Raw genomic sequence first — 26,013 nt, 5'->3', positions numbered from 1 at the left:
GGAGCTCATTCGTGCCGGTAGAGGGCGGTAATACTCTGCTCTCACGGTACTGACGACAACCACCGAGGAAGACGACTGCAGCGGAGCAAACTACTGTCTCTTCCAGCATCATCAGTCTCCACCTCCATCATTTCTCCTCAGACTTAAAGCACACAGAACTGGACTCTCTTGTTATCTGTCACCTTCGGTCTAGCATCTGACAACAGGTATCTTATTCTAACCTCATAACCATGTTGCTTTTAAACGTATTTTGGGATAGTGAAGCAGAAAAGCTTGGGCGTTGCTTTGCCTTGTTATTGTAACAGTAGGCCCGCCCGCCGGGTGCCATGGAGATTAGCATGCTAACGCTGCTAGCTAGTGGGTTTAGCTGTTTCTTCGCTGACAGTGTAGCCGTTAATTAGATTATAAACATGTTTGACAAATCCTAGACTGACAGGAAAACTTTCAAAACACGAAGTTTACATGAAGTTAGCAATTTATAATGAAGAAACGTTAGATTAGATAGACACAGAAGCGCCGGTTTAATTTTTTATTTATCTGACAGTGGGTGGAGTGGTGTAGAGCATCTCGTTGTCTCCGAGTTTTATGGACACGCACGACATACATTTAATAAGATTAGCACATGAAAATGACCAGTTTGTAGCTGTTGGGTGTACACACTGACATGACTACACCATTATTTATGACAATGCTAACTCTGACTTCAAAATAGATACAACAGAGTCAACATAACAACAACTGATAATATTTAATTTTTGGTTAAAAAATATAACTGAGGGATTCATCATTGCCTAGCATATAGATTATATTTGGTCTGGATATTTTTGGAATAATACCATTCCAAAATCAGTCATGATTAGCCTTGACATTACGGAGAAGATGGATAAAGAGGACATTGTTGTGAGCAGCTGGTTGGTGTTCACATGTTACCAGTGTGACAGGCCCAGGGCTGCTGTTTAATGCTGCAGAGCAACGGGTCCAAATATTAAAACTGCAGCACTGTTATATGAAGTTTGCATACAGGAAAAAGCAGATTTTTGTTTAAGTCACAAGGCAAAGCACAACTTCCCTAACAAACTGACATTTTCTGGTGTTATGCAGATTTTTCTAATGTTTTGGGATTCATCTTGCAGTTGTTCAAAATACTTTGAACAAGCAAGTCTTGCTCTGAAAGAAAGCAGGCCAAAGAAACATCTGTCTTACATCAACACGCAGTACATGTTTTAAAATTTCAATAATGAAGGTTTCCAGATCTTTCAGATAAAACAGCAACAAATTAACTAGGGCTATAAAATAAAAGCTACCCAAGGTAGTTCTTTCACATTCCTCCTTTTATCCCACGTACAGTCCAAAGCCCATAGATCGTAAGATTACTAACATATGAGATAAAGAACAGCAGCAAGATTTAAATCCTCGCATTTCAGAAACAGAAAACACAGAATGTTCAGTGTTTTGCTTGAAAAAATTAGGTGAGAAGTGATTTTCTCTTTTGAAGAGGTTAGTCTAGAGGTTAGGTCTCTTTACTGTCATGTTTCAATTCAGTCTTCCTCCTGCAGTATGTCTGACAAGAGTGAGCTGAAGGCTGAGCTGGAGAGGAAGAAACAACGGATCGCTCAGATTCGAGAGGAGAAGAAGAGAAAAGAAGAGGAGAAGAAAAAGAAGGATGTATGTTGTAGAAACAATAATTTCAGACCAAGATGTCTGCTTTGTTTTTTTAGCTTGACAGTTCAAGTTACTGTACATTGTGATATGTTTTCATTCTGAGGTGAGGTTGTCTTTGTTATGTACTGTAGGGAGATTCAAAGCGTGGAGTGGAGGCGGGCGGTGGGTCTTCTGTCGGCCATGAAGACTCTGACCTGGAGAGGAAGAGGAGGGAGGCGGAGGCACTGCTGCAGAGTGTTGGCATCGCCCCTGACATACCCCACGGTAAACAGACACTGCCAGCATGCCTCTATTTTTATCTCTCACCCCCACTTATCTACCATCACTTCTGATTGTGTGCTTGATGGATTTACATTGTCTATAAAAGTCACTTCTAACTTTGTGGTGTCGCTTGGTTTCATCCACTGTGCTTTTTCCCTCCCCTCACATAATATCTGAACATTTTATATAACTGTTTTGTGCATGACACCTAAAAACCTGCCTGCCATTTATTTTCATTCTCTCTTCTCTCCCCTTTGTCTCTTCTTCTTGTGTTTTGTCCTCCTTACTGCATGCAAACCCATTCGCTCACTCACTCACGCACACACTCTTTCCATACCTCACTCCTTCCCCCACTCACTCACTCATTCATTGACTCACGCACTTACCAACACACATGCGCACTCACAGCTCAGCCCCTGAGGGTAGTAACAGAAGATACATGTCTGTTTCACTACCTAGTCCCTGCCCCCATGTCTCCCTCCAACAAATCAGTGGGCAGCGATGCAGGAAGCCAAGATTCAGGGGATGGAAACGCAGGACCAAGGTTTGTTTGTGTGGTTGTGTGTGTGACACAGTGAGAGAGAGAGAGATGGGGGTTGTTTTAGGTCAATTTTATGTGATTTATGCATGCTCTGTGTGTGTATTAACATTGTTATTATACTTGATGAATTCTGACCTGTGTCCTCTTGTCTTTTCACTGGCACACTGATTTGTCTAAATTAACACGCACTCCGTTGTTCTTCTTCTTCTCTCCCTGTCCTCCTTCTCTTTTTACTGTCTTTCCCATCCTTAACATCATATGGCTCACTTTTTGCTCGTCTTCTGCGTTTGGTTTCATCCTCTTGTTTCTTCTTTTTCTCTGTCCCGTCTTTCTCTTACTAATACCATCTGGTGGTTTGGCTGTATAAGGACATTGCATTGGGATCCTGACCCCTCTACTCTGCAACTCCACTCCGACTCTGAGCTGATGGGGTACTGCTCCTCCTCTCTCCTTTAGCTTGTCTTCCAACTTTGATCAGTTTTTGTGGTTTCATCTTAGATTTGTCCAAATGTGTTAATAATATCTCTGTACATCGTTATTTATGTTTATTCATGTAAACGTTGCATTCAGTTCCACTTTGTAGTGCAAAGCTTTGTATGTGTATACTTATTTCCATAATGGATTGTGTGTGTGTGTGTGTGTGTGTGTGTGTGTGTGTGTGTGTGTGTGTGTGTGTGTGTGTAGACGTGGAGCTGTGAGGCTGGGCATGTCTAAAGTGACCCAGGTGGAATTTGTCCCAAAGGAAATGGTGTCTTACTCCAAAGAAACACAGACACCCACTGAGGCGCAGACACACACTGAACAAAAAGCAGGTAAACAAACAGAGACACATACACACTTCACATTTCCGCTAACACTTTTTAAAAAAAATAAAAAGTAAATAAAATCTGTCTGTGTGTTCAAGATGAGGAAGAGGATGAGGAGATAGCTGCTCCCCCACCAGTGGAGGACACCCAGGAAGAGAAAGATGAACAGGGTGAACAGCAGGAGGAGGGTAAGGACAGAAGTTTGTAACATGGAAATAACAATGACTGTGGCAGGAAATGCTTTTTTAATAATTCTGATTAATGGAAAACAAGTAGTTTCAACAGTTTTTTACTCTTACATTACCCAATTAAGTTCTATTTTGAGCAAAATTCAATTTAAATTCAGTACAATATCAAAAGAAAAGCTACTATTCCTCCTCTTTGAATATTGAATTATCTTTGTATAGACACTCCTAAGGAGCTGACAGAAGAAGAGAAGCTGCAGGTCTTGCACTCTGAGGAGTTCTTGTCGTTTTTCGAGCGGGGCAGCAGAATTGTTGAGAGAGCTCTGGCTGAGCAGGTGGACGTCTGCTTCGACTACAGTGGCAGGGATCTAGAGGATAAGGAGGGGTGAGGCACCTGAAAAAAAAAACTTTGTGTAAATTCTGTAAATAGAGCTGAAGTGATATACAGATGGATAGGCAAAGTCAATAGTCTTTTTTTTTTCTGTCCCTTCCAGTGACTTGCAGGCAGGTGCAAAGTTGTTTCTGAACAGACAGTTTTCAGATGAGCGCTGGACCAAAAACAGGGTGGTCACTTGTCTGGACTGGTCCCCTCAGGTAGGATGTGTTTTTTATTGATCCCCACGGAGAAGTTCATTGTATTATGTGTCAAAAACAGCACCCCTGGCAGAAATTGAGTCTCTGTCGAATCAGTCTATATTGATTTATTTGTGCCTCTTAAATTCTAGATGCTTCCTCTGCATCTAATAATGGCTGCTATGTTCCTCTCAGTACCCAGAGCTGCTAGTGGCCTCTTATAACAACAATGAGGATGCTCCCCACGAGCCTGATGGAGTGGCACTGGTCTGGAACTTGAAGTACAAGAAGGGCACGCCCGAGTACATCTTCCACTGCCAGGTAAGGGAAGAATTCACATGCAGTTGTTCTGCAAGCCACTCATTCCAAATAAAGTGTTTTACATTTTATAAAACCAAATATTAAGACAGAAGCAGATTAAATTGTATTATATCTTTCTCCAGTCAGAGGTGATGTCTGTCGGGTTTGCAAAGTTTCACCCCAACCTGGTGGTGGGTGGGACGTACTCTGGACAGATTGTCTTATGGGACAACCGGAGCAACAAGCGCACCCCTGTTCAGAGAACCCCCCTGTCTGCAGCTGCACATACAGTAATGCACTGTAGCTCACACACCTTTAAGTCTACATACACTCACAAACAACTTAATTTAAGCTCTTCTAATATCATTTACACAACTGTGTGTTTACTGTGGAGGCTGTCAGTTTGTTGTCTTAACTAACTTCTCTATCTGTGCTCTGTTGTGTTCAGCACCCAGTCTATTGTGTGAATGTGGTAGGAACCCAAAACGCTAACAACCTGATCAGCATTTCCACTGACGGAAAAATGTGTTCCTGGAGTCTCGACATGCTCTCGCAGCCGCAGGTATAATGAACTTGTATGGATGATGCACAGACACACTGTTGTAACTGTCAGTTAGTTTGTCCGGGAGCCTGAGACTGTGAGTTTTCCCTGCAGGACAGTCTGGAGCTGGTGTTCAAACAGAGTAAGGCAGTGGCTGTCACCTCCATGGCCTTCCCTCTGGCCGATGTTAACAACTTTGTGGTGGGGAGCGAGGACGGCTCTGTCTACACCGCCTGTCGCCACGGGAGGTGGGTTCTCTTGGTTCTCTGTCCTCATGACAAACAAAAGTTTTCCAAATGGTAGATTTTCTTTGGTTTAGAGCCAGGGTGTGAAAGCAACACTGTGACTTCCAAAAAATGCGGGAGAAGCCTTTAGGGGAAATCAAGTCATTAGTTGTGGTCATCAAAGATATCTTATATGTGTCTTACAGCAAGGCGGGTATTACTGAGGTGTTTGAAGGCCACCATGGTCCAGTGACCGGGCTGAGCTGTCACAGCGCTGGTGGGCCTGTTGACTTCTCTCATCTCTTCATCTCCTCCTCTTTTGACTGGACCGTGAAACTCTGGAGCACTAAGGTGAGACACACACAAACGTCTAACTTATGCTTCTAGATACACTATTAATTATGTTTCTTAACTTTAGTCTGTTTCTCCTTCTGCACTTCTTTACAGAGTACCCGTCCACTGTACTCATTTGAGGACAGTTGTGACTACGTCTATGATGCAATGTGGTCTCCAACACACCCTGCTCTGTTTGCTTGCGTGGATCTAGCTGGACGTCTGGACCTGTGGAACCTCAACAATGATACAGAAGTACGCACACACACACACACTACACTGAAACCCAAGAGCTTAATTTCACCCTTAAAATACAATTTGAAGTTTTTTGGGAAATGTAGTTGTTTGCTTGCTTTCTGTGAGTTAGAGGAGAAGATTGATACAACTCTCATGTCTGTGCTGTTATGAAGCTACCGCCAGCAGTTGGTTAGCTTAGCACAAAGTCAAAGGAAACAGGGAGAAAGGTAGCCTGGGTCTGTCAGTAGGTAACAGACTCTATTTACCAGCACCTCTAAACCTCACTAACTAACATGTTCCATTTTGTTTGTTGAATCTGTACAAATACCCATTAAAGTTTAAAATAAGTCTTTACTTGAACCATCTTAGAGTGGTATCAGTCCTTTCATCCAGCTCTTGGAAAGAAAGTAAATAAGCGCATTTCCCAAATGTCCTTTAATTAAAGATAAATCATAGTATTTTGAGCTACAATTCTGAATATTGTTCCATTAGCTTTTTGAAAACACATTTTTGTCTTGGAATGGGGTCACTCATGACCATTCGTGAATCATCTTTGTAAGTTGATGTGTGTTTTCTAGGTTCCTACCGCCAGTGTGTGTGTTGAAGGGTCTCCAGCACTGAACCGTGTGAGATGGGCTCACACTGGAAAAGAGATTGCCACTGGGGACTCGGAGGGACAGGTTCAGGTCTATGATGTAGGGGAGGTGAGATGTCATTCCTTCTTACTATTGTTTTTTTTTGGGGGGCGATTTCAGCCATTTCGACTAGAACCTGTCAAAATCAGTTTCTTTCCAACTCCTTGTTTGACATGCTGTTGGATGCGTTGTCAATTGTCATTCTGCAGCAAATCTGCGTGCCCAAGGCTGATGAGTGGACGCGCTTCGTCAGGACGCTGGCTGAGATCAACGAGAACCGAGACGAAGCTGAGGAACTGGCCAATGTCTGATGTTACAAACCCCCACGCTGACAACTGCTCATAAATTTCTCCACAGTACACTACACACCTATAGCACACTACATGACACTGCTGGAGGATCTGCTCTCTCTTCTCTCTGGCTTCCAGCTTTTCCACCCACTACAACATGAACTGGCCTGAGGAGATGTGCAGAGCTAGAATGGATAGAAAAGACAGTTGTAGACGATTTTAGATGTGTTTTAAATGTGTCTATGCGTTTTAGAGTACAGTGTGTAGGAACAATGAATGTCAAATGTAGCAGTAGTACAGAAACCACAGTTAAGTGGTGGAAAGTTTAACTGAGATCGGAATACAGGGAAGTGATTTTTCAGGATAGATGTGGCTGTCCACTCTCTAAACTTCTAGCTTTGATTACATCCTCAGGGCACCAGAAACTGCTCTTCTCCTGAGGCCTCAACCAACTCAGCCCTTTTTTTAAATATGCAAACCTTTGTACTTGCACCTTTTTATTACCATTTTAGTGTTTTTACATGTTTTAATATTTTCTGAACACACTTGTGCACATGGCTGGCAAAGAGTTTCAGCAGAGTGGAAAAAAAGAACTGCTGACATATCGATATCATTTCCTCTTTATCCTCAGCAGCACTTGGATTTGATGACTAAAACAGATAACGTGCTTACACATACACACTCTGGCCTGTGCAGAAGTGTGTCATTCTGAGATTTCAACCACTACAATATTTAATATTTATTCCAATGGTGGCGCTTATTTAATTATTTTGTGTATTGTTTTTAAACAATTGCTGCTTTGTACTAAAAGCTTGAGAAGTACATTCCTAAAATTAGCACTACAAGCTTTTTACCAGGCAAAATCCATTACTACACTTGCCTTGACTTTATTGACACTAGTACAGTTAAAAAGTGATGTTTTTCTGTACCAAAGGTTATCGTTTTATACTCTGTACCTGTCTAATGAGTAGTAGAAAACAGTTTCCTGACTTGTCCTCTTTAAGAGGATCCAAATGAAGTTCCAAGTGAAGTTGTAAAGCTGAGATTGGAAACTAAATCTTTACTTAACTTTCTTTTTCCATCCAAGTTTTCATTCCGTCATGATGCAGCAGTTGAACCTCACCTGGCTGGTAAAAATTTCAGCTTCAATGTTTGAAATGAGCTAAAAAATGCACTGTAGCAACCATGACAAAAAAATGTCAGTATTCTGCATAAACTAATTGTACTGTATTCTTCCCTGTTACTTCTACAGTTAATGGTTGCACTTTTCCATTGGAATAAAACTCAAGACTTATTGGTAAAATTAAACCCATATGGATGATTTATTTCAATAAAATACAATGACTGAATTGAGATACATTTAATTTATTAATACCTAATTCTCTGCTCATGATTCTTGTTTCATCAAGAAAACACTTAATTGAAAGTTCTGTACATCAGTAAGAGTGATTCTCAGAGACCAGGACCAAAGGCCCCACATATTAGGCCATAACATTACAGTTACTGTATAACGATGCTGACTGAATGTTACAGAGTTTTGTTTTGTAACATTTTCTTCACTGCAGTTATACAATATGTACAGTACGTATCCTCCTGCGCTGAGGACCAATCAAGAGTGAAGCCCCACACACCGTGCTGACCAATCTAATATTTTCTATGACCGCTGTCCAATAAGAGAAGTCCTACTCAAACTGAGTATCAGACAGAAAACAAAATAAAAATAATATCAGCTACCCATGAGAGATAAAGGGACTGCCCGACGCTCCATGTTATACAAATGCTGGAGAGAAGAAGACATAAGGATGAAGATGCCAGGAGCATACAGCCACTCATGATACAACACAGTCAGTGCTCTGGTCCCGTCGCTGTCTGCCCCGTTACATCCACAGCTGCAGCCAGCGCTCCACCTCTACGACTGGCTGGGGACCAATGGAGCACACCTTCACCCTGGAGAGGGCAATGGGCTGGTGTTGTTTGTTCCTAAGTTAATGGCCCCTATTTGTGGAGTGTGTGTTAACCGTGTGCGTTTCGTTTGTGTATCTATCTAAGTGTCTGGCTCCTGGTAGAGGAGGAGAGGGATGGCAAAGTGATATGGAGATGCAAGACCTTTATGGGGCCTGAGATGGCGTAGCAGTGACTGGCTCTGGGTGATGTATGGAAACCACACCGGAGGACTTGAATTTGGGAAGGTGGAGGCCAAATTTGTTCTCCACCCCGGCAAAGGTGGCTGCAGCCAGGCGGTAGCCGCCCACGTGGTCCGCATTGATGGGAGGAAGCTCTGAGATGCGAGACTTAGGTGTGGGCTCAGATCCTGCCGGGCGACTGTGGAGAGGAGAGACGGAGAAAATAAGTGGTTTGACAGAAGAGGCAGCTTAAGAGTTACATTTCCTATTTATATCTCTATCAACTTACTGTCCTCCAAAGTCGACGTAGAACCACCGCTGCAAGAGCTCATAAGTCACCAGAGTCACGCCAAACTGAGGAGAGGACCGGCACATACGAGCTGGAGAAAAGGGAGAGACACAATTCAGCATGGTTTAAAATGGAAAAAGAATATGTGAGACACTCTCAGGAGCTATACGCAAACAGACACACACCTCCAGCTCCCTTCCACAAAGCCCTGAATCCCTCCTCTCTCATAATCTTCCGGAAGCAATCGATGACTCCTGTGTAAGTGGTCTGTCCTGCCCTCGCTGCAACTTGCAGACGGGTTTTGACCACATCAGCGGGTGTCACAAGGGACGCCGCAGGGATACCTGGGAAATGGAGTTAAAAGGAAGTCAAATGAGATGCTGTTACTTGAAGCCTCTGTAAGAGGATCTCCTTTATTAAGGGGAGGTAAAAGAAAAAGAAAAAAAAACAACAACTTGTTTATTGCCACTTCTTTTTTCTTCTTGCAGCATTTCATAAAATTAAACCCAGGTGAATGAATGGATTGTGTTCTGAATGAGCACTGACTGATGGCTTCTGCTGCTCTGGGTCATAATCTGAGGTTACCTGCAATCGCTCCAGCAGTGAGAAGCTGCATAGGTCCCAGCCTGCCCTGCTCATCAGCCATCAGGCCCTTGATGTGGGCGTACGCAGGGAAATAGATGGCTGAGAATGGGATGTCTCTCAGGAAACACGCTTTAGCACCCTGGACAGACACACAAAGAACAGACAGATGTAGGGGACTGTGCTTAAGAGTAAGACTGTGAGAGAGTCAGCAGAAAAAAGTGTGCATAAATGCCAGATACAGTGAGTGCCAATGAATTAAACAGGGGGGTCTGGAGACTGTGGTACACTCAAAGATACATTACCTTGTAAAGGCCGAAGAAGCCGAGGTCACGGACCACACTGAGTGCGCTGACTCGAGGTCCGGTGGTGATCTCACCTGCCACCTGCAGGCGAATCTTCACGATCTCCAGAGGGTTGGTAAAGATCACTTGAGAGCCTCCAGCCTGAATAAATGAGGAGAAGAAGAGCTTGTTCACACACTTGAAGATAAAAAAAAAGAAGAAGAAAGGAATCACTGCTCCTGCATCTCACAAGTACGCAGCTGAGGCATGGGAGCCAAGTCTTGCTCATGACAAGTATCAAAAGTAAAAATTGAATCCTAATCAATCATTTACTTTGCCATTTCCTCGGACGGTAAGGAGTGCTGGGCCAATGTGTGTTAGGATGAACAACGCTATCAAACAAAAACAGAAGAAAAAAAAAACATGTTGCATTGCACATTGAGAATTTTACTCTGGATGCAAATTGGTATTGCAGTCCGATGTTAGTAATGTCATTTGGAACTCTGCAAGCAAGTTAATACAACAAATGAGCAGGTTGCATGCACGAGTTACTTCTTCTGCCCTTAACGACCAAGTAGGAATCTCTTTTTTTTTTTTTTTTTTTTTTTTTTTTAAATCTACTGTTCCTTCATGCATTCACAAACAAAAACGTTTGGGACTCGGTACTTACACAGGCACCCGCCAAAATCTCAGCAAATAAAGGAATTGTGTTGTCTTTTTCGGTGAACTTGTCTCTCACAAAGTCATTCACCTGTGGGACACAAACACAAACAGGCATGAGACCAAAGACAATTCAGAGGAATGCTACAAAGCAGTGTTATTTTGCTTTTGTAAATTTGCCTAATTTGATGTAGACTTTGCCCTGGCAGGGCTGCTGGTCCTGATGGCATTACCCACAGACACCTCAGGGAGTGTGTGCCGCTCAGCTGTGTGGAATGCACATGCTGGTGAAACCACAGTTAAGCAATTTTGCTTATCAGCAATAAGCTAATTGGCATGCAGATGGACACGGCAATCCTGGCCTGGATAACCAACTACCTCACAGCTGCAGAGCTGCTCCTCGGACACCTTAGTGAGCAACACTGGAGCACCGCAGGGAGGCTGTCTTATCTCCCTTCCTCTTCACTTGCTTTACTTGGGACTTTTGGTACAGATCAAAGTCGTGTCAACTGCAGATATTCTCGGATGACTCTCGGATTGAACAGCACAAAGACTAAAGAGCTGGTCATGGACTTCGGGAAGTGGAGGGTGCCTCCGATTCCTGTCAAGATCAGGGGGACTTATGTTGAGGTGGTTACATTGTCAAAAAACTGGACTGGTCTAAGAACATAGATGCTCCATTTAAAAAGGCCCATAGTCGAGTCTTCCTACTGGGGAGGTTCAGGTCCGTCATCATCTGCAGGACCTTGCGGTGCATGTTCTACCACTCTGTGGTAGCGAGTGCCATCAAGTTATTTTTATTCATTGTACACAGTGTTTAGATTTGACTTAGACATGTCTTTCTCTACACAGTGTTTCTCTTGCACTGAGCATGTTGATGGCCGAAATTTCCTTCAGGAAGTTCATTCTTGTCTTATTTTTATCTTTTGTAGAAGCTGCTATAAAATACACCAGTGTATCTAAGATAACAAAACAAGTGTGTTTGCAAAGTGAAGTGGACGGTGATTGTGAATGTTGCAGGGTGGTACTCACTGTGAGTTTGATAGCTTTCTCAGGGGCCACACCTATAAGCTGAGGGACCAGACCTGTGGGGCATCGTGGGGGATTGAGTAACAGGAGAATCTCATGTTATTAGTAATAATGGGCAAACAGGGGCAAGTGAATAGAAACCGGAAGGAAATAAGAAGATGGAAAATAATATGAGGTCAAAAACATGAAGGTGAAAACAAACAGAGAAAGACAGAGATTTTACAGATGGTATGAAAGATGAGAAGGCTTGAGAGGAAAACAAGAACACACGTACACAGGCTGATCCCAATAGAAGTATCTTCTAATTGATACCATACAACACAGATAATAAAAAGGTACAGCAATAGAAGTTTTGCTATTATTAGACAAAGAAGGATGCTGCGTCACTTCAACAACAATGAATAGAAAACGCTTGAAAACAATTGTTCTGACAAAAGAAGTTGAAATATTCATTTTAAAATACACTACATCTTACATTTGGCTCAAAGTATGTATCAATGGTGAAGAAAATATGAATGCAGACAAGGGATAATACAGGTCTGCCCTCCTAACATGGCTTACCTCTGTAGAAGCCAAAGAAACCCTCGTAGCGAAGCACCTTCTTAGCACAGTCAAAGCTGTTCTTGTACATCAGCTCTCCAACAAAGGATCCTGTGGACCTCTGGTTCTGCATACGAGTCTTCACCAAGTCAATGGGGTACACTGCCGTCGCTCCCGTGGCTACGCAAACAAACACAAACTCAGACTAAATAAAATCCATCAAATTAAATACATCAGACAACCACCTGTCTCCCCACAGGATAACTCACCTCCAGCGATGGAGCCCAGGGTGAACCTGTAGGCTGACTCTGCAACCTGGAGCCACACAGGCCTGGAACCGTCCCCATGAGTCTGACGAAGAAAAAAAAACAAAAGAAGAAGAAGACATTTTTAAAAGGACATTTTGGAGATATACAGTTAACAGCTGATCTGATTTTATATTAATAGTAACACTTATTTATGAATAAGGAGTTGCACACAGACTGACCTGTTTTTGACTTTCAGCCAGGTGGTAGGGCAGACATTCTTCCTCTAACGGAGCTATCCTCTCAATGTCAGCAAGGTTCAGGCGCCTGATACACACACGTTTATGTCCTCATTATTGACATCACTGTCATGTATATACAGATCATAATATTGATCATTAAATACCAGTAAATCACAAACTTAGAACAACTAGCAGAGAGAGTGTTTTACCCAGAGGGAGAGTGCAGGCCTGATAACTGGTACAGGATGTCAATTTCCATGGGAGTGATCTGACCAAACTTGTTGGCAGCATGAACAAACTCCTCTGCAGAGAGAGAGAGAGAGAGAGATGAGAGAGAATTAGCTTTTACAACAACATGGACATTCCTGACATCCAATGTGAACATCGAAGCTGAAAAGGAGAGAGACAACATCACAGTAACGTAACGATCTGTGCACCTTTGGTCACGAGCGTGTCCTTCCGCGTGCCGGCCAGCGTGCTGTAGATCTTACGGATCAGCTCCATGTTGTTCAGGAGGGAGTTGAAGGCATTGAAGTAAGAGAAACTGACCATGTGAGAGGTGCTGCCACCTGCGGCCTAGGAAAAGAACGACAATGCACGTCAGGTACTTTGACAATAAATACGATTTTTTTCCCCCCACATATTTAACTCTTAATGGGGAAGCCAAGATGTGCAATTGCAAATTATGTAAACTGTATTCAATACTTCCTTATGTAAAGATATCTTTTTATTTCTTTCACTTATCGTAATGGCTAAGGAGTAATTTAATTTTTTCCTTTATTCCTTTATTTTAACTCTCATATTGTCTTATTTTTCATTATAGCCTGAGCCAGTGCCTTAATAATTTAGCGCTTGATATAAACATACATTTAAATTAAAAAAAAAAAAAAAAATCAATTGTACACAAAGTTTATTCCTACAAAGCTCATCTTTACCTTTATATGACCATAATCTCAGGTAAATGGGGATAAGACCTCGGTGTTAACCATGTCAATGACAAAGATTTTATTGGGAATATATGGAAAAACCTATCATTAGAGAACACTGAAGAGCCTGAGCAAGTCTTAAAAGATTATTACAGTTAGGAATGCACCAGGCACAAGTTAAAAATAGCCGGTATTGTCCTTTAAGGCTAATAATCGCGGATGAGAATCTACTTCTGCTGAGTGTGTACATTTTCATAACCCCACAGGTCAGAGTGGATTAAACCTCTACTTGCCAGTGATCAAAACGTAAGTATTGTTTTTCAAATTTTGGGGGAATAGAAAAACCTTTGTCCCCCTTAGCCTTGGATTGTTAATATAAGCTTGCTACAGAAATGATCCAGCTGTGAACACTCATTTATGGTCGTCATTGTTGTGGTGATCTGAAACATAACACTCCTGTCAATCAGAGATGAATATTCTCTGTGGCCACGGTGAGAAATTATAGAAATTACTTTCAGGAAGCTATCCATGCACACACAAACACTCACTGAGACAAGGTTCTCCTCCACAAAGGGTGTGAGCATGTGGTGTCTGATGGTGGCCATAATGTCACTGAAGTCCATGGAGGAGATGACACCATTTTTCCCTTTGTCCTTCTGGGCGAATGCCTGGCGTGCATGCTCCAACTGCAGCTCCTACAAAAATACGACACCACAGGGCTAAGTGTAAAAATAGTCCAAGTAAAACTCTGAGTGTGAGAAAGAGACAGAAGTGAAAGAGAAATAAAGCAAAGGCAACTTAGACTGATCTGTGTGTGTGTGTGTGTGTGTGTGTGTGTTTGTGTGTGTGTGTGTGTGTACTCAGTATACCTGCAGGAACTGGGTGAATTCAAGGTAGCTGAGGCATTTCTTGCGGTCGTGCCCAAAGTGCAGACGGATGAACTCACAGTCCCAGTTGAAGGGAATGTGGTGGTGCACAGTGGTCTGACTGAAAATGTCCCGAACATTTTCTGCAGCACAAATACACATTCAAAAAAAAAGGAATCAATAATCAATTTACCAGACAAATAACATAAAACAACAACAAAGTCAGATCATTTCAATGCCATAACATAAAGCAAATAAAGTAAATAAGTAAATAAGTAGAGATTGTGCATGAGAGCGATTATGTAACTCCATCCATGTGTAATGACTTAGAGGAGTAATCTGGTTAATGTCACGTTAGGAAATTCTTTCTCCACACAGCATTGCAGGCAATTGCGTAAACAAGAAGGGGAGCTGCAATTAACAGGGTTCCAACACCTTCTTAAATATCAAGTTCAAGGACTTTTCAAGGACTTTCCATGAGCAGTTCCCTAATTACTGTTACACTACTAAGACCTTTTATAGTGAAGCTAGCAAGTTTAATAGAAGCTCACAGACAACAGAAAAAGGAGAAGTTTGAGTGTATGAACACATCTCAAGTGATGGCATTACTCTTTGTTCTCTTCCTTAACACAGCACAGCAAAGTTTTTATTTTGTGTAAATTGTGCGACAGAGAAAAGCTTATTTATGAGTTGAAGAGCTGAGACACATCAGGAGAGACAACTGTAGACAGCGTCACGTAGCCTATTTACTAATGTTAAGTCAAAATAATATCAAAAGAACTTTAATCTCAATTTTTTTTCACAAAATACAATTCAAGCAATTTCAGTAACACAATGGACCGTACCAAAGGAGACGGCTCCAGTTCCAGTCTTGTCAAACAGTTGGTAGGCTACTATGAAGAGGGCGTCAGGTGCACACAACACAGATTCAAATGCAAGAAACTCCTGGAATGAGATCAACCTGCCATTGTGGGGGCGTAAAAAGAGGAGGGGGTGAGGGGGTGGGGGGATATATTGTTAAAGACAAACACATTAAATAAACACAAGAAAACATTACATTATATAAAGATCATAATAAGATTACCATATGTAAACATATACTGTAAACAGTTTTCATGTGAACTGAAAGGCCAGACAGCAAATAAGATTACCTACTGCTGACAGGTAAATAACCAATCTTTCATGCATGGTTTAAAGAGTATACAGTTTTTGTCACTAATATTTCTGAGCATGTTTGACTGCATGTATTAACAGTCTGGGAAGCCATAGTCACTGGGAGCTTTAATCTTATCTTTTTTGGCGGTAATGGCAAATACTAATCAGACATGGGTTAATAAACTGTAAATTAGAGATGATAAGCTGTGTTCAAGTGTGTGTGTGTGTGTGTGTGTGTGTGTGTGTGTGTGTATGTGTGCGCACACACTTCTTCTGTGTCAATACATACCCATCCTTTGTGGTGTCAGCCACAGCAGCGATGAGCTGTACAGTTTTGGGGTTGTGGTGGATCTGTGTATTTAGTCCTAGATACCTCTGGACAAAGTCTCCTGGGGTCATGAACCTCTCTCCATCCTTGTCCACTACACTGGCATACTGGGGAGAAACACAAAATATCATTAGCATGGATACCTCACCCTTTATAGATACTAATGTTAACATAACCAAGAGTTAATCCATCCCAGAAGCATGGCTTTACATTAGTTAACCTTACAGAGCCCTAGCTAATGACCTGTTTGGTCAGTGTTTAGAAGCATGAGCGTGGAGCATGACCAGTACATGGCTTTGAGTGAGGTCAGCAGTACTACACTACACACATACTATAGGGTATTTATAACTTGTTAAAGTACAGTGTCACAAACTGTGAATATCATCCAAAGATTAAAGAGCATGTTTTACTTACTGCTCTAAACTGACTTCTTTCAGCACTACGCTAACTTTGTTACTAACACAAATTATTTTAAAAAATATGATTATGTTGAAGTTGGTGGTTCACAGAAACATCAGCTCTGTCATTGTCATCTTTTACTTAACTGTGCTGGTAATTCATGCTGCACCTGAACAACCAAGGTCATCTTTGTTGCAGTTGTGGTGTGACATGTCAGGATAAGACGCACAAGCAGGTGCACATGCACCAATGTCTTTGGCATTTTGTAAGCTATTTGACCTGTGTATATTAGTATGGCAACAACTGCTAGCCCACACGACTATCACACAGCAGGATCACACACTCATCACGCAGAAGACAGTGGAGAAAGGTGAAGGTTAACCACGTCCACTCTTATGACTGTTACTCATGACATCTCACATGCAACAGCATTCACTCTGACTCAAAATGTTGCCTATACATGAGATGAGCATGGTGTGACACAGTGCTCACTGATCCTTTCAGTACAAGAACATGCAGGTCTTTGCTTAAGCAGTACTGGAGACCATGAAACAAAACCTGACACATTTGCATGATCATAGACCTGAACCCTGTACTCTCAGATTGAAAGTCTGATCCTATCCCAACTGAGCTCTCCTGAGCCTGAAAAACGCCATCCTTCGCCTGTGCAACAGTACAACACTTCCCTTTAACTTGTCATTATGATCAAAGCAGACTGGGACTGAGAAAAGCAGATGTTAAACACTTCTCTTCATTACTGAACCAATAAAACCACAGCATTCACAACAGCTGCTGCTGACTCAACAAGTATGAACTTGCTTCAACTTCTGATAGAAAAACAAAACATAAACGTATAAACGATGAATGTGATCACTGACAGGCAATTCAGTTACAGGTATATGGTTTTATGTAACAACAGCATGCTGGGCTGGACCTTTAACTGTTGCTAATGCTGTAATTTAAACCCCATGACAAACTTACAAGCTCATTCACTGGGTGAAGACAGCCCTGGGTGAGCTGTTTCCTACACATATACTGTAGCTGTTTCACAAATACTTTTGAGGGATACGTACATGATGGCACATATATTACTGTATCTTTGCAGAGTCTGACACTGACACATCAGAGACTGTCTTTGTCAGGAGGAGAAAACCGTGCAGACCCTTACCTTCTGGAAGATTGCTTTCAGCTCACTCGGGTCCCCGCGTTTGGTAGATTGCACCTGAAAAATACACAATTAAACAACATCATGGCATTGTTCGACAACACGAATATGGGTTTTTGAATTTACAAACAAAAAGCTGCAGAGTAAAGCAAGTTTTATGCGGTGTACTAAGCAGAACATGAAGCAAAACAACCAAGCTGCTCTGGGTTAGTGTCTCCTTGAAACAGCCACTGCTGTGAAGGAGAAACACAACCCAATGATACAGGAGTGGCAAACGAACAGAAACTACCATGTCCTGGCACACAATCAAGTTGAGCAAGTTAGGCTAGATAAATTACTAACCAGCCAACAAGGTTATACCTATTGGCAAGCTCAAACTAATTGTACAACTGGGTAGCCAGCTAGCAAGCACAAACTACTCATATGAAGAGGACACAAACCGTTGCAATGACATGTTAAGCTTTAAATCGGCAAAATGCGAGAGGACGAGAGCAAAGAGACAAAGTGTCGACTGCTGTGAAAAGATGAGAGCTCAGCTATCGTTAGGGTTTTTTCTATCACGGCAGGGTGATCAGTCCGATAGCAGTTTAGCATTATCCCGCTAACGTCGAGGTTGTAGATGTCTCATCAAGGCCAGCCACCGCCGGGCGGCAGCTAGCCCAGTGATGCTACAGCCTCAGAGTACACCGCATCCCAGACAGCCTGTCCGCACAGGGCCACAAAGTCTTACTTTGACCATTGCCACTCAAGAAAATGAACAGAAGACATGCAGATGTGTTAAAGTAAAGGTTTGAAAATCGTTAAGAGAGCGATGCCGAAGTCACCTTGACCGCCATGCTGGTTTGACGTCACGTACAGTGAGAAAGCGAGGCGCAGTGCACGCCCTCAGACGTGTACAGGTCTGATAGTGAAAACGGAACAGAGCCGTCTTAAAGCAAATACAGAGCGATTCATCCGTTTGTGCATAAATGTAATGATTACTTGTGTGTGCACTCACACACCGATGCTGATGCACGAGGATGTTTTTATCTTGCACTGATGTGAAATGATGAATGATGAATTCAAATTTTCGAATAGATTCAAAATGTTTTGTATGGAATATACTACCCCACTACTACTATTGCTGAGCCCACTACTGATGCTGCTGCTGCCAATACTGCTGTTACTACCATCACCACAGCTGCTACTAATCATTACTGCTGCTACTAGCTACTATAATTACTACTACTGCTACTGTTGAAGCACTACTACTTCTGCTGCTGCTACACTTAAATGCACAAACACAGAGGAAACACACAGGGCATATTTTCTTTTATAAGATGCTTTCTTGGCAGGGAGGCAGTTAAATCTGAATAATCTAGTAAAACTTTAAATAAAAAGGACATTTTTATGCAGGTCCTCACTACAGTTATCCAGCAGCCCATGTAACTATTAATGTGAATGTGCCTTTTTTATGGAGGTTAGTTTGAAATGTCACAATAGGAAAAGCACAGGTGTAAAAAACAGAATTAATGATACCTGCTATTTCAGGCTCCTTTAGTTTTTCATGAAAGCTCACTGTCATGGTATGGTGGGATACTAGAATCTAACAGAACCACCAGTAATGTTTTTAGGTACCTAGTTCTCCTACTATGACAAGTGGAAATTCCTTCTGTCATTATCTCTATCCGTCACTCCATTCTGATTTTGTTTCAACATCCAGCATAGGTAACAATTGTTTATTTATATGCTCAGAAATGTTTTAACTTTTTTTGTTTATTTAATACTACTGGATGAGTGCTTATCTCTCTGACCTTGGTGAGGTGTCCATGTGAGATATCAACAGTATTTGTTGTCACTGATAAGGCAGTGACCTTCTAGTCAGAGTACAACACTAGTCAGGGCTTGTGTTATGTAACTTTGTTTGACAATCACGGCACTGTCATATGCTGTAATGTGCTATTAGAGAGGTGTTTAATGGTATGTTTGGTTTCAGAGAAAATTGAAATTTAGAGAACTCCACCAGGATTAAAATACTGAAAGCTGGCTATATATTTGTTCATATTTACAGTGTGATGAATGACCATCTTGCTTTTTGTAATCATCATGGCAGCCTATGAAAAAAAAAAAATACTGTGTGATATTTTCTAACTGTAGAATTGAGAATTAAAGTGTAATGTGTTTGCAACTCCAGTCACATGAATTGAAATATTCAAAGGATGTGAATCAATTGTATATATAGTTTACCAGTATAACTGTAAGTTCTCAGCCTAATACACAATGTCCCCATTAAACCACATTATCAAACCACTGTTTTTTTAATTATTCTTTTTTCATAGCATATAAAATGAGTTTGAGTCTAAATAAATACTATTCATTTCTTTTATTTCTTACTCCTGTAGCCTATGTCGAATTTGTAAGCTATCGACATTTTTTTCCCTCATTGTCCCTTCCCGTGTTCCGTGCAACGTCGTGGTGACGTCACTGTGACGCCACTACGTCAGTATTCTGTCCATTCCTTTTACGTCACAGTCGAATCTGGCCAGTATCACTTAAGTTAACAGACACACGTTCATCGTTCATTTGAACTGCGACTGTTGATCTGTCCAGTCACAGAACATACAGGTTTTTCCATTCAGATTCAGACAAGTTCTAACAAAACAAACAAACATGCTAGCTTTGGGTTTGTTTGGCGTTTGGGGAATCTTTTCACGCGAAGAGACTGAGTTTTACGAAGATGAAGAAACCGTTCCGGCGTTTACAGATGAGGAAGATTCAATTTTTATCACCAAAGTATCAGAGGCCAACACAAAGACTACTGCTTATCCAGAACCTGTAGCAGTTGTAAACACTGCAGGAGGCCATTTTGTTAACACGCCCTACGACAAAATAGCAGAGGACAGACCAAAAAAACATTTGTCCAGCAACCGCTGCAAATCAGCCCCTGAAGACAAATCTTTGAATAGGCCTACTTATAATATCTGCTGGATGGAAGCTCCATTACTGACTGGATTGTACAATTAATATAGCCCACATGTCGTTTCTGTATAGGCTACCATCAATATAGATAGGATTAATACTTAACATTCTTAATAATTAACATTGTTGTTGCCAAAATAAACGCACCAGCCAGTTTCCTCCACATAACCAACATACTTTCAGTGTAATAAACCAAATGTATTTGTAATTTCCACAGTCTTATTACTCAAATACAGGAAAATCATCACAAAAAAGTACAGCTGAACAAGGACAAAAAAGAACATAAAACAACATAAAAGGAACATAAGAGTAAAAAAACGTATCAAAATAAATCGGTATCAAGACGACACAAATGAGGGAAAATAAAAAGACTGACTAAAAAAATGAAATAAAAACTACAGGTTTACATTTTTTTTCAATTTGTGTGGTCGCTATGTGTCATGCGTCACGTGACTCCCGCACCACGTGACCACTAATAACAATCCATGGCGGCGCACAGTGCTGCAGGACTTGCGACGAGACAAGGTAGGCACTGAGCTAATACTGTTTCTATACCCAAGCAGCCGGGTCGTATTAGCAGCTGCTCGGACCGTCCGAGTCCCTGTATAAAGTAAAAAGAAAGTGCACGTCACAAACACGCTGAAACATGGCAGCAGTTTGAAAGTAATGGGTGAGGTTTTTTGTCAACTGATATCAGCATGCTAGGTGCAGCTACCTACAACCGAGAGGTGTCTCTATACATGAGGGGGGCAAAATGCTAGAACCTCAATACTACAACCCTACTCTTAGCTTTATATTGTGTTGATGGTGGTTATATTTGCTAATTGTTCAGTTTATGCCAGATACACAATTTGTTTTACCAAAGAGGCCTGTTTGGTCTTCACTTTGCAAGACATTGAAAACACTGTGTTTAGTGTGTAAAATGTCTCAAACACTGACATGCAGAACTCATTGAATAGAAATGCTGGTGCAGTGTTTGCACTGTTTTTTGCCACGGTAAACACCAGTATTTGTTATCCATATTACATGTTGTGTGGCATGTAATTCCTCTGACATAACTATTAACCCTGTAACACAACAGCTCCGCACAGAGGCAAAATTCAGCCTTTACCATATCCCCATAGTAGTCATATAGTTACCACAAAAATACTGCTAGTGACTGACAGCTGGCCCTGTTGCCCAAACTGTGCTCTTCTTGGTGGCAGCTTGTGCTTGAATGTATGTCCAAGCTGTTTTAAAAATCAGTGATCTTTGATGTATCTCACAGAATACATGATATTTAAAAAAAAGTACACATTGTTTTCAATCATTGTTTCACTGTTGACCAAGAAGAAAGAGCTGCCTCTGTACTGTTTATTCTTAGCAGAAATGCTTTGTAATAGAGAGCGCTCTCCGCTTCATTGTGCTGCTTTCCTTTTCTACAGGACTGGGTGGTTTCCTGCGGAGAGTGTGTTGTCTAAGAAGTTGTGGTCTCCCAACAGCCCTACTGTGTCAGCAACGTCGCTGCTTCTTCTGGAGGAAGTGGAAAAGTTCTCACAATGTAGTTCGTCCAGCTACAGTTAGGCCTGCCTATGCAGTACCCAAGGTACAGGACCTAATGTTCCCATAACCCCACAGTCCTAAGAAGCATTCTGGTTGGATAGGTCAGAATATAACAATTTTACTCAAGAGTGACCTCTAGCTGGAAGTTTTACCATCATTTTTCTTACTTTTGTAATTGTTGAAACTGTATGTCTTTAACTGTGGAGAATTTTAATAATAGAGTCCTGCAAAAAATGATACCTAGATTACTCAATGCAACAAAGGTGTAGCTGTTGGGTACATGCTGATGTCTGTGTGAGAGTTTTCAGGCTGTAAAAATGAGATGCAGAAGGTGTGGAGGGTGCAATAGACTCAGTACAGTTAAGATCTGATATATGCTTACATATGCATTCAGGCTGGATAAGCATTTTCAGTGAACTTCAGAATTATTAGTACTTTCCAGTAAACTGAAAATGAACACTGTGGTAAATTATGATGGCATTACAAACCGTCATTGGAAGAGATACGTATATTGATTTCTGTCACAGGTCCTCATCAAGTTAAATCTCCCTCATTATACCCGTTTATAATAATGCTTTTGTTGAAGGAAAACTTTAAAACATTGTTCAGTGACTTCATTCTTCCAATCTTGACTGTTGCACTCAGTTGAGGGCTACACACTTAAAATTTCAGTCAGCATTAACCATAATATTGTATCAAATGGGCAAAAGATAAGGTAGAAAATAAACTGGCATGACCAGAGTCATTTGAATTGGTTGAAACTCCTTTCAGTGTTTGAATTTCATCCTGTTCTAATGTAGTTTGGTGTCTATTGTTGAATAATTCAATAGTTTTGTATGGAACTGTGAAAATAATATGACCCAACCCTCACATCCCGTCCTTCCTGTACCTCCCTGACTGTAGCACATTGTGCGACCTGACTATGTAGGCACTGGACTGGTCCCAGAGTGGCCGGACTACATAGAGATCAAAAACCAAGAGCAGATCGAAGGCCTAGCCCGAGCATGTCAGTTAGCCAGACATGTACTTCTACTAGCTTCACACAGTCTGAAGGTAAGCACCTAATCACTACAAATATTGTTTGTGTTTCTGTGTCATGGAATAACAGTTATGACCTGTGACTTCCAGGTTGGTATGACAACAGATGAAATAGACTTCATTGTGCACCAGGAGACAATCAAACACAACGCATACCCATCCCCTCTCAGATACGGGGGTTTCCCCAAGTCGGTCTGTACATCTGTCAACAACGTGGTCTGTCATGGCATACCTGACAGGTAAAAACATTCACTCTCAATATTTGGATGCTTTTTTCTCTTTACATTTATTTCTTTCCAAAATTAGATTCCAGCGCCAATGAGAAAGTAAACACAGCCACTGAGAAAATGATTTATTACATATGTTAAACGCATTTTACCCATATTTTAATGAATGTTGGTTTAGATGTTGGACTTTATATAGAAAGGCTGGTTGATGAATATGGTTGAGAAGTTGAGGTATTTTATGTTGATGTGCAGTATTGACTGTATTATAATGCAACAGTTGCAAGGGGTTCACTGTATTCATCATTCATCTTTTTATATGGCTGTTTCCTGCAGTCGGCAACTTCAAGATGGAGATATCATCAACATTGATGTAACTGTAAGTTGATGCCTTAGCAAACACACACACACACACACACACACACACACACACACACACAAATCCACCAACATACGATCAGTCAGAGATACACTGGTCCCGTCACTGACATGTCCCTATTCCTGATAGGTGTATTTGGATGGTTACCATGGTGATACCTCAGAAACCTTCCTGATTGGCCAGGTGGATGAGGCTGGGCGGCGATTGGTGGAGACCGCCAGGCATTGCCGAGATGAGGCCATTGCTGCCTGCAAGCCGGGTGCACAGCTCGGTGTTATAGGAAATACTATTAGGTACACACACACAAAATATACACAGAATGAAAAGACACATAAAATATACAGTATATGTACCATATAATCACATTACTTCATTTCTTTTTGACAACTATTGATGACTTTTTTGTACTGCTGGCAGTGAAATAGCCCGTGCCAGTGGCTTCCAAGTATGTCCTTATTTCATCGGACATGGAATAGGCTCCCACTTTCACTGCCATCCTGAGATCTGGCACCATGGTAAGTATTTTTCATTCTTGTCCTAAATCTCTAATGTTTTTCATTGAGTTTTGCTCAAGTGTTCCAAGTCTGATTCACCAAACCCTCCTCTCCTCATAAACCTGCCTGTTGCCATCTGCTCATGGTCTATTTTAACTAATCACACACAAATCATTATATTTTTCTTGTCCATATTGAAAAAAATCATTAAAATATTTACAGTGTATGTTGAAAAAAGAGAGTGAGCCCGTCAGCTAATGGCAATTAGAAAAAAGCTCATTGGCGTCAGGAGTACCCGGAGTCCAGATAGAGCTACTTTGAATTAAAAACATGCACCATAAGTGAATGAACCATATGTTGCTAAAGAGATCTCAGAAGACCTAGGATCAAGAAGTGTTGATTTACATACAAAGTCAGGACAAAGATATCAAGAACTGAAATGGGAAAATAAGGAGAAATATAGAAACAATAAAATTAATAGCTGAAATAAATTACTCATGTTGCCAAATGGTCTTTTTCATTCCATTATCTTCTTTTTCAGCTAATGACAATGACATGACCATGGATGAAGGGATGGCTTTCACAATAGGTGAGTTACACTTTATCATTTTTATGTGCATGTAAAGATGGCACTGTGTATGAGTGTGGAGCTGATGTTGTGTGTTTTGTAGAGCCCATACTGATGGAGGGGTCTCCAGAGTTCAGAATCCTGAAGGACAAGTGGACTGCGGTGTCTGCAGATGATAAAAGGTAGGTGGGGGACAAACAATAATTTCTTGGCTGTGTGTTTGCAGCTGTCATGTAGCAAATCACTTTTAAATACTTTCCCAGCTGGCATCATTAGGGCATGTAAAAGCTATGGAAGCCTGTAAAACGTGAATTAGTGAGCTTTAGACATACTGGTTGGCCTATTTTTTAAACTCTGCAAAGAGCCAGGCAAGTTGATTCCAGTCTTTATGCTAAGCTAAGCTAATTGCTGTGTACCTCCAGTTCCCTACCGGCACAAGACCACCAGCATTTCCCCAAATGTTGAACTTTTCCCTTAAAATCTTAAATGTGCATTGTATGTTTTCTAATTGACATTCATGCAGGTCGGCTCAGTTTGAACACACGGTGGTCATCACGTCTGACGGGGTGGATATTCTCACCAAATTGCCAGAAGAGAGCAATCTGTGACCTGAAGGAAACTGCTGACCGCTACACCAGCTGTTAGAAATCTGTTTCTAACAGTTGATGTAAACTACCTTTTCTTACAAGACATTTTTACACCTCCCTGATCTTTTGTTAGCCCATTAGCACCTTACTAGTTTAACCTTTTTTAAAGACAGCACTTAAATGTGACCTGTGACAAGCAAGGGACAATTGTACTGTATTAGTTACATGGGAGTCACATCAGAAGTCATGACTGCGGACCTATCCACCTAAGACTAATCCCCAAGCAAACACAGTAAAATTTTTCAGATTATCAAATAAAATGACATTTTACGACTCAATTAAACTGTCCTTAAATTTTTTTGTTATTATTTTACCGTTTTATTTGAATTAAATTTTTGTCTAAACTAAAAAATATTCAGTCTCAATTATGTTTGAATTATTCCAACATGTGTAATAATTGCCTAACTTAAGAATGTAATCCTCTCTTCACCCCTCAAATTCCCAAAAACATTACATGGTGTTAGCTGCCGCCCTGAATACACACTCAGTGGGAGTAATGTTCATGTGGTCATAAGACATTTTGGATATTTGGAACTCTGCCTCTTGGTTAAGTGGCTGACTGTAAAGTCAAGTATAGCCAGTAGATGGCAGCACATGCTTAATGAAATCGAACGTTGAGCATGTTGTAGTCAGCAAAGGCTTCACATCCTGCTATTCATTCACTCTGACGGGAAGCAGCCTACAATTTGTTTGTGGTGCATAACCATGAGGGAGCACACAACTCTACGTCTCAGCATGTTTA

At 41.3% G+C, this 26,013-nt stretch overlaps 3 protein-coding genes across 7 annotated transcripts; 2 read left to right on the top strand and 1 right to left on the bottom strand.

Annotated features, from left to right (window-relative positions):
• The first annotated feature begins 70 nt into the window (after nt 1-70).
• LOC130178490 (dynein, cytoplasmic 1, intermediate chain 2a-like) lies at nt 71-7,941 on the top strand. Of its 4 annotated transcripts, none has more exons than XM_056390795.1 (17): nt 71-206; nt 1,557-1,665; nt 1,794-1,926; nt 2,332-2,467; nt 2,833-2,895; nt 3,149-3,276; nt 3,369-3,458; nt 3,678-3,840; nt 3,950-4,049; nt 4,224-4,349; nt 4,472-4,618; nt 4,777-4,890; nt 4,984-5,117; nt 5,300-5,444; nt 5,541-5,681; nt 6,242-6,367; nt 6,508-7,941. In XM_056390795.1, the coding sequence occupies exons 2-17, from the start codon at nt 1,558-1,560 to the stop codon at nt 6,607-6,609; spliced, it is 1,956 nt and encodes a 651-aa protein (XP_056246770.1). In that variant the 5' UTR covers nt 71-206; nt 1,557; the 3' UTR covers nt 6,610-7,941. The 4 variants fall into 4 exon arrangements, with proteins under 4 accessions (XP_056246770.1, XP_056246772.1, XP_056246773.1 ...); XM_056390797.1 differs by having other exon boundaries at nt 157-206; nt 2,383-2,467; XM_056390798.1 differs by lacking the exon at nt 2,833-2,895 and having other exon boundaries at nt 157-206.
• LOC130178488 (electrogenic aspartate/glutamate antiporter SLC25A12, mitochondrial-like) lies at nt 7,887-18,321 on the bottom strand. Of its 2 annotated transcripts, none has more exons than XM_056390792.1 (18): nt 18,246-18,321; nt 17,425-17,478; nt 15,819-15,964; nt 15,220-15,335; nt 14,378-14,517; nt 14,057-14,203; nt 13,020-13,158; nt 12,792-12,885; nt 12,583-12,667; nt 12,365-12,446; nt 12,117-12,275; nt 11,559-11,611; nt 10,537-10,617; nt 9,888-10,028; nt 9,586-9,724; nt 9,186-9,344; nt 9,001-9,091; nt 7,887-8,910 (listed from the first exon to the last, which is right to left on the bottom strand). In XM_056390792.1, exons 1-18 carry the CDS (start codon nt 18,255-18,257, stop codon nt 8,697-8,699), a joined length of 2,052 nt encoding a protein of 683 aa, XP_056246767.1. In that variant the 5' UTR covers nt 18,258-18,321; the 3' UTR covers nt 7,887-8,696. The 2 variants fall into 2 exon arrangements, with proteins under 2 accessions (XP_056246767.1, XP_056246768.1); XM_056390793.1 differs by lacking the exon at nt 18,246-18,321 and adding an exon at nt 17,862-18,219.
• A 2,539-nt stretch (nt 18,322-20,860) lies between these two features.
• metap1d (methionyl aminopeptidase type 1D (mitochondrial)) lies at nt 20,861-25,569 on the top strand. Its single transcript, XM_056390801.1, has 10 exons — nt 20,861-20,904; nt 21,804-21,964; nt 22,825-22,974; nt 23,050-23,198; nt 23,520-23,562; nt 23,692-23,855; nt 23,980-24,077; nt 24,598-24,645; nt 24,728-24,806; nt 25,148-25,569. Exons 1-10 carry the CDS (start codon nt 20,865-20,867, stop codon nt 25,230-25,232), a joined length of 1,017 nt encoding a protein of 338 aa, XP_056246776.1. The 5' UTR covers nt 20,861-20,864; the 3' UTR covers nt 25,233-25,569.
• The last annotated feature ends 444 nt before the right edge of the window (nt 25,570-26,013 follow it).

Source organism: Seriola aureovittata, chromosome 12, assembly GCF_021018895.1.
Source record: "Seriola aureovittata isolate HTS-2021-v1 ecotype China chromosome 12, ASM2101889v1, whole genome shotgun sequence".
Taxonomy (NCBI): domain Eukaryota; kingdom Metazoa; phylum Chordata; class Actinopteri; order Carangiformes; family Carangidae; genus Seriola; species Seriola aureovittata.
This window is presented reverse-complemented; position numbering and strand designations above follow the sequence as displayed.